This window comes from Ranitomeya imitator, chromosome 8, assembly GCF_032444005.1.
Source record: "Ranitomeya imitator isolate aRanImi1 chromosome 8, aRanImi1.pri, whole genome shotgun sequence".
NCBI classification, from domain to species: Eukaryota; Metazoa; Chordata; class Amphibia; order Anura; family Dendrobatidae; genus Ranitomeya; species Ranitomeya imitator.
The window spans coordinates 60637595-60660160 of record NC_091289.1 but is presented as its reverse complement, the minus strand read 5'-3'; the positions used below and the strand labels follow the sequence as shown (position 1 = coordinate 60660160).

Genomic DNA, 22566 nt, shown 5'->3' with positions numbered 1-22566 from the left:
ATGGTAAAAAGTGGAATATCCCAGTAAAGTCAAAGAAGAAATGGAGCTTTTACAGACTATATATCTACGAATGTTATAAATAGCATCTAAATTGCCTCTCGAATTGGAACTTAACCCTAAGTGAGGAGCAAATGTAAGGGGGTTACCTTCTCTGCTCTGTGCCTGGAACCACTTAGCTGTGCAGCAAGTTTCCCTGGGGGCAGACTTAGAGGCCGGGACAGGAAGGAAGCCGGGCTGAGAGAGAAAATAGGCGCGCTTTCCAGGGCTAGAGCAGCGTGCACAGCAGAGAGAGCTGCAAGCACTTCATACAGGTGTACTGGTGTCCTAAGCGCATCCATTCTGATCAGGGGGCCTGCTTCCTCAGAAGAGTGATGGAGGAGTTGCATCAGCTGTACAAGATCGATAAGTCACGGACCACTCCTTACCATCCGCAGGGGAACAGGGCTTGTGAAAGATTTACCCGCACTCTGATTCAAATGTTGAGGACACTGGAAGTGGAACAGAAGGCGAGGCGGACGGAGTCTGTCCCTGAATTGGTGTGGGCGTATAACAATCGGAAACACAGCACCACCGGAGACCGAGTCTTAGTGAGGGAAAAGCGCCCACACAACAAATAGGGGTACCGGTGGGAGAAGAGGTCGTACCGAGTGAAGCAGCGGCTCGGCAATGGGCGTCCCGTTTATGAGGTTCTGCCCAAAACAGAAGAGGGGACCCCAACTCGCACACTGCACAGGAATATGTTGCGTCCATGTTTGTCTCGAGATCCTGAATCAGTTCAATTGGCCCCAGCGCCCTCACCGGCTGTGCCAGTGATCAATGTTGATGTGGAAGGCGAGGAAGACTCCCAACTTCTCCCAGGGAACCTGGAAACAGCTGGTGCCTGGAATTACCAACGTATCAGAGGAGACCTCGACCCCCACTCCTCTTACATCAGTTGACATCACCGCCCCTGCTGATTTGAGACGCTCTGAACGTTCAACGGCTGGTCTACCCCCCGTTCACTACAATCAGGACGTGTTCATCTGGCAGCGGATTGCGCAAGGACTGGAAGATTGCCAACAGGAACTTCGGGAACTCTCACCCGTGGAATGGTGAGGAAAAAGAGGGGGGAATGTAAGGAGGTTACCTTCTCTGCTCCATGCCTGGAACCACTTAGCTGTGCAGCAGATTTCCCTGGGGGTAGACTTAGAGGCCGGGACAGGAAGGAAGCCGCGCTGAGTGAGAAAAGAGGCGCGCTTTCCAGGGCTAGAGCAGCGTGCACAGCAGAGAGAGCAGCGTGTGCAGCAGAGAGAGCAGTGGATACAGCGGACAGAACAGCACGCAGCTGCACTCCGAGGAGGAGAGAGAGAGCTCCCGGTCAGAGGACTGAGACAGAAAGATTGTCCAGAAAGACTGCATCTTGTGAGTACGTGAAAGAGGACTCTGCTGTGACTGGAGAGGTGCGCCCTGACGCTCGTGCAAAGACATTGACCCGTGCAAAGACAGTGACCCGTGCAGAGACAGTGGCCCCTAGCACTCACGCCATTAGTACAGAGTCCCTGATTCCTGTTGGGAGACCCAATAATAGACTGAGCATCGTTCTCCCGAGATAGGCTGCACTGTTGAGGCAGAAGACTCAGAGCACAGGGGACCCCGTTTGCCTAGCATCCCCTCTACTCACCACAGTAACCCCTCAAACCCCAGGTTGCAGGTTCCCAGAGACTACACAGCTCACGGATAACAGAGGGACGACAAGTACCGCTGTTTCCCGGCGCCTACATTGGAGAAGACGACCCTACAAGCAAGTCTTCATCAGACTGATAAGGGTTTTTCTCAAGAACTTCCGTTTACTTCTGTTATACTGCTTCCCATATATTTTGCACCGTTATTTCTGCAGTTTATATTCTACTGTTTTCTCCCTGCGAGGAGAATATCGCCCCTGTTAATAAACCCCCCTCAACAGTTGGTCTGTCTGTTCCATGGTGACATAGTCTACCCTGCACTCTATTACACACATACTGTAATTTGGGACAGTTTTGTGCTATTAGATCACTTCTCTACAATCTAATCTTTCATTATTTGTCTGCTATATTTTGAATGCAGAGTCTAATTCTTAAGGCTATGTTCACACGTTCCTGATTTCCCTCCTTTTTTTCAGGACTAAAAACCGCAGCTCTTGGCAGAAAACGCAGGTCCTTTTTTGATGCGTTTTTGGTGCGTTTTTTGATGCGTTTTTTGGTGCGTTTTTTAGTGCGTTTTTTAATGCAGTTTTCTATGCAGAGTCTGTGTGTTTTCTAGGAAGTTTTTAGGGTTAAAATGGCTGAAAATACCCTAAACCTACCCCTACCCCCAACCCTAACCCTACCCCTACCCCTAACCCTACCCCTAACCCTACCCCTAACCCTACCCCTACCCCTAACCCTACCCCTAACCCTACCCCTACTCTAACCTTAGTGGAAAAAAAAATTCTTTATTTTTTTATTTTCCCTACCTATGGGGGTGACAAAGGGGGGGGGGGTCATTTACTATTTTTTTTATTTTGATCACTGAGATAGATTATATCTCAGTGATCAAAATGCACTTTGGAACGAATCTGCCGGCCGGCTTTGGAAGATGGCGGCGCCCAGGGAGAAGACGGCCGGACGGACACCGGGAGGCCGGGTAAGTATAAGGGGGGGAGATGAGGGCACGGGGGGGGGGGGGCGTCGGAGTATGGGGGGTGGCATCGGAGCATGGGGGGGTGGGATTGGGGCACGGGGGGGCAGCCACACTGCAGCGGTTCTGCACCACAAACCGCAGAAAACCAGCAGATATTTTTTTCATCTGCGGGTTTTACTGCGGGTTTGACCTCACAATGGAGGTCTATGGGTGCAGAACCGCTGCAGTTCCGCAAAAAGAAGTGACATGGTACTTCTTTTTTACCGCAGCTATTCAGCGCGGCTTTTTTCGGGATTTTCCGCAATGTGGGCACAGCAGTTCCTGTTTTCCATAGGGTACATTGTAATGTACCCTGCATGGAAAACAGCTGCGGACCCGCAGCGGGAAAATCGCGGCGATTCCGCATGAAAAAAAGGATGGTGTGAACATGGCCTAATACTTAACTGACAAAATGTGTGATTAAGAAGCAATTGGATGCTAAGTCTATGGGATAGATTTCGTAAATATTTGCACTGGTGTAAAATGTGTGAAATTTGGTAGTAGAGCTGTTATGAGCAGGAGTAGAATTCTGCTACAATTTGCGCTCATTTCTCTCATAAGTTTAAATATATCTGTGGTATGGAGCGGGGAACCGTCCTCTCTGCTTAATCTGACCCACAGTGTACAGAAGTAAAAATGTGCAAATTTAGCACAAATATTTCATGGCAAAATTTGCAATATTTTTGTCAGAAAAGTGTTGGAAAACTGTTGAAGAGTAACTGTCATTATTTTTATTTCTTAAATTATTATTACACATGAAAAGAAGCTACTGTGTAGTATATAGACACAAAAGAATAGTAAAACCAAAAACACTCAGTTTGAACACAGGTAATATACAGATGATCAGGTTTTTAAATACATCAGATAGGGATTGCATACATTAGTTAGGACTGCTCTGATAAGGGTATACCGTGAAGTTTGGTAGAGCAGCTTAGTATACATTTTTTGCAAAAAACGTATCAACCAAATACCCTGTTTTTTACATCTTTTACTAGCACTTGCGGATTACTGCAACATTTTTTTCAAACTGAGTGTTTTTGGTTTTACTATTCTCTTTTGTGTCTTCAGGTTTCTTGGTGGTGTGTGAACATGATCCTACAGACTTGTTCACTGTGCAAGTAGCCCATGTGTTCCTGTTTCCACATGTGTAGTATATAGCTTCTAAGAAATCTGGATTTATCTTTCGATCTCAATTAAACGGTAAACTATATTAAATCTGAAAACAGTCAGGACAGATTTTCCCGTTACTGTGATAGAAGATGAGAGTTGCTGCTCATAATATTTCATGAAGATGGGAGGAACTAGGAGGAGGGAGGACGTCCAGGCTGAACCAGACGGGCACATGAAATGACAGTTACACTTTAAATCTATGATTTAAAAAAAATGCTTAAAGGGGTATTCTGTAGTTTTCTCTTGAGCAGCTCGGAGCAATGCAGTCTCCTCACTTCCTGGTTTCTGGCAGGGCGGCTCTCCTCAGTGATGAGCGAACGTGCTTGGATGACGCATTGTCCGAGTATGCTCGGGTGTTATCCAAGTATCTTGGGCATGCTTGTATATTATGTTCAAGTACCTGTGGCTGCATGATTTGCGGATGTTAGACAGCCTGAACAGATGCAGTGAATGCCTGTTTGTTAGTGAATCCCCACATGTGTTGAGTCTGTCTAACAACCGCAAATCATGCAGCCACAGGGATTCAAAAATAATATACGTGCATGCCCAAGATACTCGGATAACACCTGAGCATGCTCAGCTAAGACGTTATATGAACACATTCCCTCATCACTAACAGTGATATATATCTGTATCTCTTCAGAAGATGAGAGAGAGGAGGGAGGAAGTTGAGCAGCTGGCTGGGATGCTATGAGTTAACTCCTCTCCTGGAATGTAGCTACTATGCACTGGCCAGGCACTAGAACCCAGACTCCTTACTATAAAATATAAAATCTTTCATTGCAGTAGAATTACAGAAGATAGAAAAAGCAAGTCAATTGCAAACTTGCCTATTTTCATGCTAATTAAAGCAATGTTAGAACTTGAGAACTCCCCCTTTAAGTGTAACTGTCAGGAGAACTTGCATCAGAATGTGTGGCTCTGCCGGTAGTTGCTCGCTCCAAACCCCTCCGTAGGATCTTATTGCCATCTCCTATCTCAGTGATGTGTAAACCTGTAGATTTTACCCATGAATTGAGAGTGAAAGATCAATCCACAGATAGAAAAAAGCAGATAAATGTTAGAGCTTACAAAGTAGCTTAATTTCAAGGTAATTGAAATTAACTTCTCAAATAGGAAAATAACATGATGGTTCATTTTCAATCTCCGCCATTATTAAATGGATATGCAGGTAAAGAAGCTGCGGAGACACCATCACATGTTTCTCGACGCAAGCAGTGAATAGCCAGGCCTTTCCCCGGGAAGGAACAACCACGGGAAGGGCAGCATCCTATGAAGGAAAGCCACCTATGCCAAGCATGGTATCCATCCACAGACAGCTGTTTCGGGGTGTTTGCCCCTCATCAGTGTGGAGTAGGAATCTGGCTATTAGGAACAGTGCCTAGTAAAAAGGCTATAAAGGCACAGATGATTGGCCTCGGGGAGACCAAAACATCCAACACTGCGGAGACACCATCACGTGTTTCTCAACGCAGTGATTCCAGAACACTGCCCCCATCCCTTATGGGAAATATGCAAATGCAGATAAAGTGCCTAGTAAAAAGGCACTGTTCCTAATAGCCAGATTCCTACTCCACACTGATGAGGGGCAAACACCCCGAAACAGCTGTCTGTGGATGGATACCATGCTTGGCATAGGTGGCTTTCCTTCATAGGATGCTGCCCTTCCCGTGGTTGTTCCTTCCCGGGGAAAGGCCTGGCTATTCACTGCTTGCATCGAGAAACATGTGATGGTGTCTCCGCAGCTTCTTTACCTGCATTTGCATATTTCCCATAAGGGATGGGGGCAGTGTTCTGGAATCACTGCGTTGAGAAACACGTGATGGTGTCTCCGCAGTGTTGGATGTTTTGGTCTCCCCGAGGCCAATCATCTGTGCCTTTATAGCCTTTTTACTAGGCACTGTTCCTAATAGCCAGATTCCTACTCCACACTGATGAGGGGCAAACACCCCGAAACAGCTGTCTGTGGATGGATACCATGCTTGGCATAGGTGGCTTTCCTTCATAGGATGCTGCCCTTCCCGTGGTTGTTCCTTCCCGGGGAAAGGCCTGGCTATTCACTGCTTGCGTCGAGAAACATGTGATGGTGTCTCCGCAGCTTCTTTACCTGCATTTGCATATTTCCCATAAGGGATGGGGGCAGTGTTCTGGAATCACTGCGTTGAGAAACACGTGATGGTGTCTCCGCAGTGTTGGATGTTTTGGTCTCCCCGAGGCCAATCATCTGTGCCTTTATAGCCTTTTTACTAGGCACTGTTCCTAATAGCCAGATTCCTACTCCACACTGATGAGGGGCAAACACCCCGAAACAGCTGTCTGTGGATGGATACCATGCTTGGCATAGGTGTCTTTCCTTCATAGGATGCTGCCCTTCCCGTGGTTGTTCCTTCCCGGGGAAAGGCCTGGCTATTCACTGCTTGCGTCGAGAAACATGTGATGGTGTCTCCGCAGCTTCTTTACCTGCATTTGCATATTTCCCATAAGGGATGGGGGCAGTGTTCTGGAATCACTGCGTTGAGAAACACGTGATGGTGTCTCCGCAGTGTTGGATGTTTTGGTCTCCCCGAGGCCAATCATCTGTGCCTTTATATTATTAAATGGATGACCTGGTATATTTCAGACTTTGTAATGGTGTTTATTAATTAAATGTAAGTGTTGAATACATTTTAGGATGGAGCCAGTTTGTAAATACTATATTAAGAGACCCCAGAGAGTAAAAGCTTTAATATGTTGGGGATGCAACTTTTATATTGGCTGCAAGGTAGAGGTACCCAATGTTTAAGTGTGCGTCCTTGTGCTTTACTTTGTTGGGCGTTCTGGTGGACTGTGTCACATAGCCCTTAAGGTTTTGTTATCACATAAGACGTGATATGTGCTAGCATTAGTTCTGCTTTATGCGAGGTGTTATAAAAGTTTACAAAATTTGTTCAACTTTATTTCTTAAAATTGTAACACTTCTACATTTTATACCACCGTTGTGCTTTACTTTTCCATACAGTACTATCTACATAACCACAGGTTCCTCTATTTTAGACGTTGACTTCAAATGCTTAAATATCCCAAAATATATAAACTCAATTAATTCCAAAACCTGTAAAATGACTCCAAACACAGACACAGGTTTCGTCTTTATCTTGTGGTGAATAACACAAGCTGGTGCTGATTTTATACACAGATTTTGGGAGAGCTGTGAGATCCTGCAGCGGTGAAACTGTTGGGTGTAAAAGGTGTAGTAAATGTGAATGCTGGTAAATGTTTCAGTGACCCAAGCGCTCTTCGCAGCTTTCAAATGGACTCTTTGTTGCTCCACCGAAAACGTCAACCTGACGATCATCCCACTGGACTAGGTTACCGGACAAAGGCATCGTGCAGTTGGCAATTCCCTCTATTTCGCTCATAGTCAGGACACGATCCCACATGTTGAACTGCGCCACCTCTCCCACGAACGCCTGGGTTGCATCAAAGCGTCCACCTACAGCATCCTGTGGAAAGAGCAGTTCTCATTCAGAACAAGGTACAGTCTTATTCTATAACTGGACATCGCTACAAAACATGGAAAGGAGAGAAGGCAAAAGGCAAATCTGGACATCATAAAACATATTTGCACAAAAGCGAAGCAAAAATGAGTGACCCCAAGGTAAGTAAATTACCAACAAAAACCTACCTGTTCCTGACCAAAAATGATGACACCATTGGGCTTGATTGGGTGCCAGGCCGATAGGTTATCCTTTGATCCTTTCTTTTTTCCATCCTGGAAGGCTGTCCACATTCCATCCCTTGTGGTCCAGGCCACACATATGTGGTGCCACATCCCATCTTTAAGACTGACTGGCAGTTGCGTAACCTGCCAAGACAACATTCACTTTACTGAAGGTGTTATGCAAACAATATAAGTAGATACATAGTTATTTGCCTAATGCCGCTTAAAGGGAATCTGTTGGCAGGCTTTTTCTATGTAATCTGAGGACAGCATGAGGTAGGGTTTAAAATACTGAAATCAGGAATGTGTTACTTATCGGGCTGTGTGCTGTTATTTACTTACAATGAAGGTTTTATCACTAGGACATTATTATTGCCCTTACTAGCTCTCTTATGTTAAGTTGTCCAACCACACCCCTCCTGTGATAAGCAGCTCACTGTCAATATACAATGTACATAATAGCCTAGTGTGGGCGGGGGAAGCTTTCTCAGCTCTGCTGTATTCTACATCTAAAAACTATATCACAACTGATGCATCCAGCAAACTAAATGATACATCACTGGTATCAGGGTCCCTTTTCCTACATCATGTTATCAGATAAGGTAGCAAAAACCAGCTGACAGATTCCCTTTAACCAGACACTGAGCATAGATTCTTTTGTAAGAAAAAAAGGATGCATCCCATATTGAGAGCCTGCGCAGCCAATAGTTTTTTTTTCTATAAAATGACATTAAAAATAGAAATAATAAAACTGGGCTAGGGTTAGGGTTGCGGCTAAGGTTAGAGCTAGGGTTAGTGTTGGGCTACGGTTAGGGTTTCCACTGTTTAGGTACTTCACGTGATCTCCAAACGCAACATGGCCTCTGCCATTGATTTCATTTTGTGCTCAAAAAGTCAAACGGTGCTGCCTCCCTTCTGAGCCCTGCCATGTGCCTAAACAGTGGTTTTCCCCCACATATGGAGTATCAGCATACTCTGGAGAAATTGAGCAACAAAGTTTGTAGTCCATTTTCTCCTGGTACCCTTGTGAAAATAAAAAAGTTTGGGTCTAAAGTAAATTTTTTGTGAAAAAAAGTCAAATGTTCATTTTTTCCTTCCACAGTGCTTCAGTTCTCGTGAAGCACCTGAAGGGTTAATAAACTTCTTGAATGTGCTTTTGAGCACCTTGAGGGGTGCAGTTTTTAGAATGGTGTCACTTTTGGGGATTTTGTGTTATTTTGACCCCCAAACTCACTTCAAATGTGAGGTGGTCCCTAAAAAAAAATGGTTTTGTAAATTTTGTTGGACAAATGAGAAATTGCAGGTCAACTTTTAACCCTTATAACTTCCTAACAGAAAAAAAATTATGTTTCCAAAATTGTGTTGACATGTGGGAAATGCTATTGATTAACTATTTTGTGTGACATACAGTACAGACCAAAAGTTTGGACACACCTTCTCATTTAAAGATTTTTTCTCTCTTTTCATGACTATGAAAATTGTACATTCACACTGAAGGCATCACAACTATGAATTAACACATGTGGAATTATATACTTAACATAAAGTGTGAAACAACTGAAATTATGTCTTATATTCTAGGTTCTTCAAAGTAGCCACCTTTTGCTTTGATGACTGCTTTGCACACTCTTGGCATTCATAGTTTTGATGCCTTCAGTGTGAATGTACAATTTTCATAGTCATGAAAATACAGAAAAATAAGGCTGCCGTCACACTAGCAGTATTTGGTCAGTATTTTACAGCAGTATTTGTAAGCCAAAACCAGGAGTGGGTGAAAAATGCAGATCAAATGCACGTAAAAGTACTGATCAAATACTGGATGTATGAACTAGGTGGATTGGAAAGATGAAATAAACTAAAGGTGAAATAAGCTAAGATTTATGTTGGGTGGTATGGACTAGTTATTGGTTCTCCTTCATTACAAGTATTTCTGACTGAGTAGAATTATTTTCTTGGTCCTCACCTTATCATTAATGAGAAGTTCCATTGGATTATGACCCCATTCAATAAGGACAATCTCATTGGGTTGGCCATGAACAGAATAAGAGAATGGAGTCCCAGATCCTGAAACTGTTTTAGATTTCAGCCACAAGCACATGGTGAATGCGTAGAGTTCTGGTAGAGTCTTCTTCATCCGTCCATACATGTAGTTAGTACGTACTGAAAAACTAAGCTTGAAGTTCTCAGGGTGGTATTCAGGGTGACCTGAAAAAAAACATTTATTTTAAGATTAATCTCTAAGCAAAAAGACAATATCAGTAGGATTACACAATTTTGTATGTGTGATACCCAGCAATTTTACATTTTTAAAATGTTCAGTAATAAATTAAAATCTTGATATTGATTTCACTGATATTTCCATAGACTGAAAAAAATCCATATAAATAATATAAGGTAGCTTGATGGGAATCATTATGAAAGCTAGGGTTACCTTGGGAAAGTTGATTAACCACTTAAAGACCAGGGAATGTTTTGCTTTTGTTTTTTTCTCCTCTTGATCCAAGAGTCATAACTTTTTATCTCCCTGCCGATCTAGTTGTATGAAGGCTTGTTTTTCTGTGAGACACTTTGAAGTTTTAAAAGACACCGTTCATTTTAACACACAATTATAGTGCAAAACAGAAAAAAAATCCAAGTATGGAATTCCAAGTATGGAAGTAATCTGCCAGTATGATCGTGGTGATACCAAACCTATACAGTTTTCTTATCATTTTAAATTAAGAAAATTGTATTCCCATGTTGTTTTTTGCAACCTGAGCTAACCTTTTTATTGATACTAATTTGGAGTACATATATTTTATTGCATTGTTTTAGGTAGGTTGCGACAAGCAAAAATGGAAATTTTGAATTTCCTATGTTTAATTTTTTTTCCAGAGTTTAACTTATTATTACTATTATTATTATTAATAATAGTAGTAGTTTTATATTTTGATAGATCAGATTTTTTAGGACATGGTGATAACAAGTATTTTTATCTATTAGTTTTCTTTTCATTTCTTTATTTTTATTGGAGGAAAAGTGAGTGATTTAAACTTTTACACATGTTTAAAATATACCATATATACTAAGTATATGAAGTATATATATATACGCTACGGTTCCAAAGTTTAGGGTCACCCAGACAATTTTGTGTTTTCCATAAAAACTCATACTTGTATTAATCAAATGAGTTGCCAAATGAATTGAAAATGTAATCCAGACATTGACAAGGTTCGAAAAAAAGATTTTTATTTGAAATAATAATTTTCTCCTTCAAACTTTGCTTTCATCAAAGAATGCTCCATTTGCAGCAGTTACAGCATTGCAGACCTTTGGCATTCTAGCAGTTAATTTGCTGAGGTAATTTGGAGAAATTTCACCCCATGCTTCCAGAAGCCTTTCCCACAAGTTGGTTTGGCTTGATGGGCACTTTTTGGTACCATACGAACAACCTGCTCCCACAACAGCTCAATGTGGTTGAGATCTGGTGACTGCGCTGGCCACTCCATTACAGATAGAATACCAGCTGCCTGCTTTTTCCCTAAATAGTTCTTGCATAATTTGGAGGTGTGCTTTGTGTCATTGTCCTGTTGTAGGATGAAATTGGCTCCAATCAAGCGCTGTCCACAGGGTATGGCATGGCGTTGCAAAATGGAGTGATAGCCTTCCTAATTCAAAATCCCTTTTACCTTGTACAAATCTCCCACTTTACCAGCACGAAAGTAACCCCAGACCATCACATTACCTCCACCATACTTGACAGATGGTATCAGGCATGCTTCCAGCATCTTTTCAGTTGTTCTGCGTCTCACAAATGGTCTTCTGTGTGGTCCAAACACCTCAAACTTGGATTTATCTGTCCATAACACTTTTTTCCAATCTTCCTCTGTCCAATGTCTGTGTTCTTTTGCCCATATTAATCTTTTCCTTTTATTAGCCAGTCTCAGATATGGCTTTTTCTTTGCCACTCTGCCCTGAAGGCCAGCATCCCGGAGTTGCCTCTTCACTGTAGACGTTGGCACTGCCGTTTTGCGTGTACTATTTAATGAAGCTGCCAGTTGAGGACCTGTGAGGTGTCGATTTCTCAAATGACAGACTCTAATGTACTTGTCTTTTTGCTCAGTTGTGCAGCTGGGCCTCCCACTTCTCTTTCTACTCTGGTTAGTACCTGTTTGTGCTCTCCTGTGAAGGGAGTAGTACACACCGTTGTAGGAAATCTTCAGTTTCTTGGCAATTTCTTGCATGGAATAGCCTTCATTTCTTAGAACAAGAATAGAGTGTTGAGTTTCACATGAAAGTTCTTTTTTTCTGTCCATTTTGAGAGTTTAATGGAACCAACAAATGTAATGCTCCAGATTCTCAAGTAGCTCAAAGGAAGGTCAGGTTTATAGCTTCTCTAATCAGCCAAACTGTTGTCAGCTGTGCTAACATACTTGCACAAGGGTTTTCAAGGGTATTCTAACCATCCATTAGCCTTCTTACACAGTTAGTAAGCACAAAGTACCATAAGAACACTGGAGTGATGGGTGTTGGAAATGGGCCCCTATACACCTATGAAGATATTGCATTACAAACCAGACGTTTGCAGCTAGAATAGTCATTTACTACATTAACAATGTATAGAGTGTATTTCTGAATCATTTAATGTTATCTTCATTGGAAAAAACTGTGCTCATCTTTCAAAAATAAGAAAATTTCTAAGTGACCCTAAAAATTTGGAACGGTAGTGTATATATTACTTTAGTATATATATTTTAGTGTGTATATGTGTGTATATATAATATACAATTTTGTTGCAGAAATCTCTGACTGAAAATCAGTTATATTCAACTGAATGGCGTTGCTTAAGATGAATAGGACGGATGAATAGGATCGGTGTAATTACCGATCGACCAAACCGCTGCACGACCAGCTCTACCCTCGCCTACTGTATCCTCGCCCATCCCTTGTAGATTGTGAGCCATCGCGGGCAAGGTCCTCTCTCCTCCTGTACCAGTTGTGACTTGTATTGTTCAAGATTATTGTACGTGTTTTTATTATGTATACCCCTCCTCACATGCAAAGCACCATGGAATAATTGGCGCTATAATAGTAAATAATAATAATAATAATAATAATAATAATAAGACAGTTTCAGAATTTTCCAAACAAAATCCATGGCAAATATGCAGTATTTGAACACACCTGAAGGCTACAAAGCAGCAACCTCAAACCCCTAAGTTATTCTTTGATGTCTTTCCATGAGTCTGATTTCTAAAATATATTTTGAATTCTGTAAAAGTTGAAGGAATATTTGTAAACTGTCTTTTTGCTAAGATTTGTAGCAAAAACTCCGAGGTTTTGAAATTTGGAAGAGAATTTTGAGAGTTTCTGCTCAATTTCACCTGTGAAAAAACCCCTGTGTCCATGTACCTTTAAACAAAAAAAAGCCCTGAAGCAAATTTATGCCTTCTATGTACCACCAAAGTATTCCAGCTATGAGCATAGTTTTCCACCAAAATTTACGACAATTTCTGGCAACAATTATAGTAAATCTTCTAGGCAGCAGCCCTTCCCAACAACTCCAGCCCACCTTTTAGAAAGGTAAGGTATTAAAAACGACATAAGACCTAGTACAGTTACAAAAATGTGAGAATTTAGCTGCATGTCTATTTTTCAATCTCTTCAGAATTCTGTCTCTCAGCCTTTGAAAAATTACCCCTGCTCTTACCAAAGATGGCATATTCTACATTGTATAAGCTGGCATTGACTTTTGCTAGTTTCTGATGTCAATTATAGTAAATTTGCTGGAAAATACTCCCTCCCGCAAAGCCAAGACCACTTTTTAGAAAAGTGTTGAGAGAAGCCTGAATCAAAAACAGTCAATATTTTAGGCAATAGAGGAGTGCGGCAAAATTTGCTATTTGTTTTCTGCCAAAATTTTGGAACAATGTTCATAGTAATCTCCCCCTTGCTTGTCAAAGATGGCATTTTACATGTTGTAAATGGCGGCTTCTTTACGTAAGCTTGCTTTATATGCTAATGTGCTTATCTTGTATTCCTCATCGACCTAATTGTCTTTTACATCCTGATCTCGAGTGTCGATTGACTGGATCAAGACTCAGTACAAGAATTTCATGTGAACATAAATATTTGTTATTTTCTTCTAAAAAAAAAAAATAATGATCTAGCCCTTTGTTAGTGCAAGAGGTCCTGCTGTCACCTGCTCCTGAGGTAGACTATTCCACAGATTAATCATGCTCTTGGTAAAGAAGCCTTGTCATCTTTGCAGATTGAACCTTTCTATCTCGATGGAGGGAGTGTCCTACTGTCTTTTCAAATGGTTTTTCATTAAACAGCTTTTGACCGTATTTTTTTTTTGTATGAGAGTAGTACAGGGTATTCATGTCCCTCCCTTTTAGTGTTTCCCCATAACTAATATCTTATATTCCCCTTATTAAGTTTTGTGGCTCATCTTTGCACTTTCTCTAACTTCATAGCATCTTTTCTATGACCTCGTGCCCAGAACTGAACTGCATATTCCAGATGAGGTTGCACTTTACGCTTCGTAAAGTAGTAGTTTTATGTCCCTTTCCCAGGAGTCCATGCCTCTTAATACATGACAATATTTTGCTGGCTTTAGAAGCCACTGACTGACATTGTGTGATCCACAAGTACCCCAAGAACCTTCTCTACAAGTGACTCTTCTAGTTTTATTGCCTGTAGAAATATGATGCCTCTGTATTATTAGTGCCCCGACAAATTAACTTTACATTTCTACACATTGAGCCTCATATGCCAAGTGTGTGATCAAACACTCAATATGTCCAAGTCAGTCTGGAACTTATGGACATCTTTCATAGACTGAACTGAATAGTTCGGTGTCATCTGCAAAATAGAAACCTAATTTTATATATTAATTGTCTCTTCTTTGCATGTACTCCAGTATCAGCTTTATATTCTAATGTAGTTGTCTTGTATTCCTCATTGGTTTTTACATGCAAATTAAGATAAAAAGTTGTAATTATTGAGGAAAAACATTTTTAACAACAATAGACAATAATAGGTGTCAGCAAATAACACTTTCTCTTACTGATATACTGTGTGGATCAACTCTTCACAATAATTTTTATCAAACAGAAATCTTGACATCTACGTCACTCCTGATGGCAGAAAAGACAGGATAGTGCTCAGGATACAACCAAGTGTCAAGCTCAGTAGAACATTGGTGGGACTTAATATGTAATATTATTTCCATGGCTTTCACACATTGAACTAAATCTCTATCATCTGACAGTTTTGTTTATAATAAATTCGACCACATTAATCTTACCTTGTTCCAACTCTGCAATCCGGTTTTGCAGGATACTCAGCTCCTTCTCTATGTCCTGCTTGTCTCTTTCCCCTGATGCTGTTGTTTGATCTTTTTCTAGCTCTAATAATTTGGCTAGAAGTTGAGCCTCCAACTCCAGTAGCTTAGACTGTAAGGAGTCCCGTCCATGGAGAGGTGACGGAGATGTGGCTGTTGGGGCGGTCATATTATTCACTCGCTGCTGAATTTCCAACTAAAAAAATACAGCAATAAATAAAATTGTACTTATTAGTCATCATTATCCTTCATAAATAATGTATAATATTATTTATAATAACTTCATTGCAAATGTGCCCTTCCTTATTGTCCTCTTGACCAGGGGTGTCAAACTGCATTCCTCGAGGGCCGCAAACCATACGTGTTTTCAAGATTTCCTTAGCATTGCACAAGGTGCTGCAATCATTATGTGTGTAGGTGATTAAATTATCACCTGTGTAGTACAAGGAAATCCTGAAAACATGACCTGGTTGCAGCCCTCGAGGAATGCAGTTTGACACCCCTGCTCTTGACACAACATATCGGTAGATGTGTTGCACCAGATTACTAGCTTTAAAGAAAAATATTTCTCAATACTCTGTTAAAAATATCTATGCAATATGTCCTCAACCAAATTCTATATTCAGATACGGTGGACACATCCATAGTTGCTTCCTAGTTACAGCAGTTCTGTTGGAAAGAAAGTAAAAAGTCCCTATTAAATGAATGATTTATTGCACTTATGCTTGGTTATATAGCACCAGCATATTCCACCGCGCCTTACAGACATTATCATCACTGTCCCAATCGGGGCTCACAATCTAAATTCCCTATTAGTATGCATTTGGAGTATAGGAGAAACCCACATAAACACAGGGAGAATATACAAATGCATTCAAATGTTGTCCTTGGTGGGAAGTAAACAGTGCTAACCACTGAGCCACCGTACTGCCTGTCCAGGAGTGTAAAAATATGGGCTGCACCACACCTGTCCTTAGATTGTGTCTGGTATTGCAGGTGAGCTCCAAAGAAATGAAAAAGGTTTCAAGGGAAAATGACCAATTGTTTAAATCAGGTTTTTGTGTTACATGTATTCTTAAAAAAAGAATTGGAGAATTGGCAATAAGATTTATATCTAAAGCTCTGGCAAAAATGAAGAGACCACTGCAAAATGTTCAGTTTGTCTGATTTTTCTCTTTATAGGTATATTTTTCAGTAAAATGTAAATTGTTCTTTTATTCTATAAACTACTGACAACATGTCTACGAAGATCAAAGCAATAAATTTTGTATTTATTTTCTAAAAATGAGAAATGGTCAAAATAACAAAAAAATGCATTGCCTGCAGACCTGAAATAATGCAAAAAAATCAAACAAGTTCATAATCATTTAGAAACAACAATACTAATGTTTTAACTCAGGAAGAGATCATAAATCAATATTTTGTGGCATAATCATGATTTTTAATCCCAGCTTTCATGCGTCTTGGCATGCTTTCCACCAGTCTTTCACACTGCTTTTGGGTGACCTTATGCCACTCCTGGTACAAAAATGTAAGCAGTTCTTCTTTGTTTGATGGCTTGTGACTATCCATATTCCTCTTGATTACATTCCAGAGGTTTTCAATGGGGATCAGGTCTGGAGATTGGGCTGGCCATGACAGGGATTTGATGTGCTGGTCCTTCATCCAGACCTTGATTGACCTAGCTGTGTGGCATAGCGCATTGTCCTGCTGGAAAAACCAGTCCTCAGAGTTGGGGAACATTGCCTGAGCAGAAGGAATCAACTGTTTTTCCAGGATAACCTTGTATGCTGCTTGATTCATACGTCCTTCGAAAAGATTAACTTGCCCAATTCCAGCCTTGCTGAAGCATACCCAGATCATCACCGATCCTCCACCAAATTTCACAGTGGGTGCAAGACGCTGTGGCTTGTACGCCTCTCCAGGTCTCCGTCTAACCATTAGACGACCAGGTGTTGATCAACCATAGCGATTGCAGTGGCTGCTCCTGTACCCGCGATGTTGGGCATTGAGTTGGCAATCATCAGTAAATTTACAGTCTGCAAAAAACATTTTTTTTAATTCCGCTATCCATATTGTCAATCAGAAAAAAATACTGCTACTGATTTTTGAAAATATTTTCTCTAGTTTCTACTGGGAATTCACTTAAAAGGCTGACATGCGCATTCAAATTGAAAAGAGAGTACAGAGAAAGAATTAGGAGAGACAACAGGTAGCACTGAAAGGTGACGCTTAAAGATGCTGTCAGGGACTTAGTTTTTAGGCCAATAGTGAAATAAAACAACAAAAACAGGCAGGTTGCTAACTACCTGCCTGTCGTACCTGGTGCCAGCTCAGAGTGGTCACCATCCATTCCTGCCAGGGGTCTAGCTGCTTCACATCAACAGAGCAGCTCTTCTTCTTCTGAAGGGGCTGCTCTGTCTGCACTTTCTTTAACAACTTGATTGCTGTTAGTAAAAAAACAAGTAAGTAATATTGACGTTTGTAGTTTATCCCAGATCTAATAAGAAAATAGAATAAAAGGTGATCATGTATGTATAAATGAAAACTACAAATCATCCAACGAAAAACAAACCTTCATGCAGTTAAAATGTGCAGTGGGAGACAAATGGCATGGGAAGGATAAATTACCAGTAAATACCAAAAGGCGAGAACCCCATTGAAAAATCCGTCTCTAACAGGACATAAAACTTAGCTTTTATTAGATTAGTAAAATGAGGGTGAGATTAAAATAGTCTGTGGTCTGCCTGAATTTGTGTTAGTATACGAGTAAGGCTACGTTCAGACTAGCGTTGTGCTAGTGTGCGTCGGTGCCGCGTCGGGCGACGCAGCGGCGACGCACGCGTCATGCGCCCCTATGTTTAACATGGGGGACGCATGCGTTTTTGCTTGTTGCGTTTTGCGACAAATGCGTCTTTTTTGCCGCAAGCGTCGGACCAAGAAAACGCAACAAGTTGCATTTTTCTTGCGCCCGATTTTCGGCAAAAAACGACGCACGCGTCGCAAAACGCAGCGTTTTTGCGTGAGTTTTGCCGCGTTTTTCGGTGCGTTGTGCGTCGCGTCGCCGACGCAGCGGCGCACAACGCTAGTCTGAACGTAGCCTAATTGCTTGAGTGAACAAATGATGGCACCCCATAGTGCCATCTCTATTAGGCGGAATAGGACATGAAAATTATACAGTGCCTTGTAAAAGTATTCACCCCAGAGGGGCAGCTGGGGTTTTGGTTAGGGGGGCCCAAACTTTTACGAGGGCCCTTAACCATGTAACCCCCATTACAACTATGGTGGTGCACTCTAATAGTGGATGTAGGAGAACCTCAGAAGACCGCGCTGTTACTAATAAAAATCTTTATACAAAGACTATCACTGATATTACTGCCACATAGTGATCATGTAGTGGTAGATAATAGTCCTGCAGAGCATACTAGGGACTACAGTACAGTTAAAGGTAATGTAACTAATGTTCTTTATGATGGAATCGTTCACTGTTCCCATCTTTTCCCGCTGGCCCAGACCGACCCAACAACTTCCTCAGCCAGGACTCCGCTGCAGAGATTACAACAAATACACATCTGACTTCTAATATTTCCAGCATTGTCTATATCTATTTTCAACCTGCACAAACTCCTCATCCTGCTGCCACCGCTTCTGTGTGTCCAATTTACTGCACCTGCTGTGTGGTACTGTGTGCTGCTAGATGGTAAAACAAACCTCTATAATATATTAATGCCCTGTGCAAGTGCCTTAGAAAACAGTGCCCACATTTTGTCCCATTAAAACTAATAATGCCCTCTGTGCACCGCTTTGACATTCACAGTAACCAGAGTGCCCCTATAACAATAAGTGCCCACTTAACATTTAATAGCATTCCGAGTCTCCCCTCCTGTACAGCTCCTCTCTACACAATATGATACTCCCAAATACACAGTATACTGACCTCTTAGTAGGCCCCAAGCTGTTTGGCTCCAACACTGTATGATGACCCCTACAATGTACAAATACCTAACATTAGCTCCACACTGTATGATAGCCCCCTTCACTGTAATCCCCACACTGTATGATGGCCCCCTAAATAGCTTTCATATAGAATAATGCACCCCATAGTCCTCCATATAGTATAATGCACTCCCTATTTGCCTCCATATAGAATGATGCACTCCCCATTGGCTTCTATATGGTATAATGCATCCATTAAAGGTCTCTATATAGTATAATAAACTCCACATAGGCCTCCATATAGTATAATGCACTCCCCACAGGCATCCATATAGTGTAATGCACTCCCCATATACCTCTATATAGTATAATGCACCCCAATAGGCCTCCATATAATATAATACACTCCTCAAAGGCCTCTATTTAGTATAATGCAATCCTCATAGGCTTCTATTTAGTATAATGCACTTCCCATATGCCTCCATATAGCATAATGCACTCCCCATAGGTCTCCATATACTATAATGCACTCCCCATAGACCTCATATAGTATATTGCACTCCATATACTATAATACTCTCCCCATAGGCATCCATATAGTATAATGGACTTCCCATAGGCTCAATATAGTATAATTCACTCCCCATAGACCTCTATACAGTATAATGCACTTCCCATAAGCCTCCATATAGTGCAATGCACTCCCTATAGACCTCTATACAGTATAATGCATTACCCATAGTTCTCCGTATAGTATATTGCACTCCCCATAGGCCTTCATCTATATATATAATTGTCTAAGGGTTTTTCCGTCTGTCTGTCTGTCTGTCTGTCTGTCCTGGAAATCCCGGCTCTCTGATTGGTCGAGGCCGCCAGGCCTCGACCAATCAGAGACCGGCACAGCATCGACGTAGAAATCCCGCGTCTCTGATTGGTCGAGGCCGCCAGGCCTCGACCAATCAGCAACGGGCACAGCGACGATGATGTCATAAAGGACGTAGAAATCCCGCGTCTGATTGGTCGAGGCCGCCAGGCCTCGACCAATCAGCAACGGGCACAGCGACGATGATGTCATAAAGGACGTAGACATCTCACGTTTCTGATTCAGCGACGGGCACAGTATCGACATAGATGTCATAATGGTTGCCATGGCGACGATGATGTCATAAAGGTTGCCTCGACCAATCAGCGACGGGCACAGTCTGCCGCGAATTCTGGAATCATCATTGTCCATATACTACGGGGACATGCATATTCTAGAATACCCGATGCGTTAGAATCGGGCCACAATCTAGTATAGTATAATTACCTGCCCATAGTCCTCCGTATAGTATAATGCACTCCCCATAGGCCTTCATATAGTATAATGCCCTGCCCATAGTCCTCTATATAGTATAAATCACTCCCCAAAGGCCTCCATATAGAATAATGTATGCACTCCCAATAATGTCATCGCGCTCGTTGTCAGTGTCTGTGTCATTGACATCAGATGCAGAGGAGGATAGCGTCTGGGTCGCAGTGAAGGGAGATTGAGTCTCCCTGCTCGGCCTCAGAGTGTAACTGTATGGGCGTGTTAAATATGAATTACCGGTAATGGTTATTGATTTATTCCTATTCTCAGTTCTGTACTTAGCACATTGCCCCATTGAAGTTTTAGTTAACATTACATGTGTTATTCCTGTACACTTAGCTCAGGGTAGATGTTAACACCATATAGAGGAAACACGTGCTTTGTGGGACATGCATAACCATGTGACCCACAGGAAGGGGGGACACACTTTACACAGACAGCAGATAGACAGCAGGCTGTACGACACTAGACAGCTGATATCCATTCTATTGACAAAGACAGACCATTCAGGAACCCAAGAAAGACGGGGGACAAACTTTCATATGGACAAATGGACTATCTCTTTATAACTATTTCACCTATTTTATATTTTGCTACAATGCTAATTTGTGGTGAATAATCCAATAAACCACTACATTTTTTAATAACTAATACTGAGACATTTTATTAAGAGTATTGCATCTGGTAAAGTTCTGAATAAATAAATATACATAATAAGCATATTTAACAGGGCGCGCTGCATACGCCGATAGAGTTACAGTAGCGTAGCTCCGGGTAGGCCCCTCAGAGCTGGGGCGACTGCCTTCTCTGCCCTCCGGTAGCTACACTACTGATTCACCCCCTTGACTTTTAACATATTGTGTTACATTAGAACCTGTGTTGACATTTTTTTGTAATTCGATTTGCATATGATGCATCAGCACTAAATAGTCTAAGTTGGTGAAATGAAATGAGAAAAATATAGGTATAAATTAAATTTATGTGATCAAATAACTAAAAATTGTCATGTGCATATGTATTCACCCCTTTTACTGTGAAGCCCCTAAAAATATCTGGTTCAAGTCACATGCTTAGTGACAGGAAGGCCACCTGTGTGCAATCTAAGTGTCACATGTCGGTCAGTATATACACTCTACCTTTCCTGAAAGGCCACAGAGGCTGCAACACCATTAAGAAAAATGTAAGGAGGTTGCTTTCCCTGCTCCTTACCTGGAACCACTTAGTCAGACAGCTGGGTTGTTGGGGGGAAGACTTTCTGCCCTGGACAGAGGGAACCATGTGACTGCTGGGGGCAGAGAGGAAGAGAGAAGGGTGTGGTCAGAAAAGAGCAGGAGAGCAGAGCGCGCGACACAGAGGGGACAGCTTGCCAGAGAGATAGCAGGCTGCAGCGCCACGCTCCCCAAAATAGAGTGCTCCCCGTGAGAGCACTGAGGCTGAGATACCACCCGTAGTGAAGGCTGGATGTGAGAGTGTGGACTTGGAAGCTTCCGTAATCAGAGAAGACATATCCTCTTACAGTGACCTGAGCGTGCAGCCCCGGTGACCGCACTGACAAGCCAGGACCCCTGAGTGTGACAAAGTAAACTGCTCAGTGTGTGTGTGTAGCATTGCTGCTGCAGAGAGAGAGACTGGCAGCCTAATATACAGAGACTTGCAGCAGAGTGGCTGTGTTACTTCCTGCTTCCAGCTTCAATGGGAGAAAAGACTGCAAAGACTTAACCCCGGAGTCTCCAGTTCCCTGGAGACAGAGGAGAGACTTCAGGATCTCAAGCGCTGCTGGTGGCTGGACCCACGTTGGAATAAGGACCCTCCAGTCAGGACCTCCCTGGACTGATAAGTTACAAGAATACTCGTTAACCATTTTGATTCCGCTTAACTGTTTACTGTTTGCTTTTTCTCTATTAACTCCCTGTTTACTCCCTGCAAGGAGAATCTTACTCCTGTTAATAAATTCCCCTCAACAGTTGGTCTGTCTGTTCCGTGGTGACATACTCAACCCTGCACTCTATTACAAAGAGACACCAGTAACCAAATACCACCATGAAGACAAAGAAGATCTCCAAACACCACCATGAAGTCAAAGAAGATCTCCAAACACCACCATGAAGATCAAGGAGATCTCCAAACAACACAGTGAAGACCACTGGGATCTCCAAACAAGTCAGGGACAAAGTTGTTGAGAAGTACAAGTCAGGGTTGAGCTCTAAAAAAAAATATCCCAAACTCCGAGGATCCCCCTGGAGCACCATCAAATCCATTATCATCAAATAGAAAGAACATGGCACCGAAACAAAGCTGCCAAGAGAGGGCCGCCCACCAAAACTCTCAGCCTGGCCAAGGAGGGCATTAATCAGAGAGGCAGCACAAAGACCAAAGGTAACCCTGAAGGAGATACAGAGTTCACAA

General features: G+C 42.0%; 1 protein-coding gene across 1 annotated transcript in view; it reads right to left on the bottom strand.

The window, feature by feature from the left end:
* Window positions 1-6759: 6759 nt before the first annotated feature.
* Window positions 6760-22566, bottom strand: part of NPTXR (neuronal pentraxin receptor) — an 83443-nt gene continuing 67636 nt past the window's right edge. Inside the window, exons 2-5 of the mRNA XM_069737010.1 lie at window positions 14838-15069; window positions 9510-9751; window positions 7511-7690; window positions 6760-7328 (exon numbers count right to left, since the gene is read on the bottom strand). Of these exons, the coding sequence (XP_069593111.1) occupies window positions 7104-7328; window positions 7511-7690; window positions 9510-9751; window positions 14838-15069 (879 nt within the window). The 3' untranslated portion in view covers window positions 6760-7103. The remainder of the gene's footprint in view (window positions 7329-7510; window positions 7691-9509; window positions 9752-14837; window positions 15070-22566) is intronic.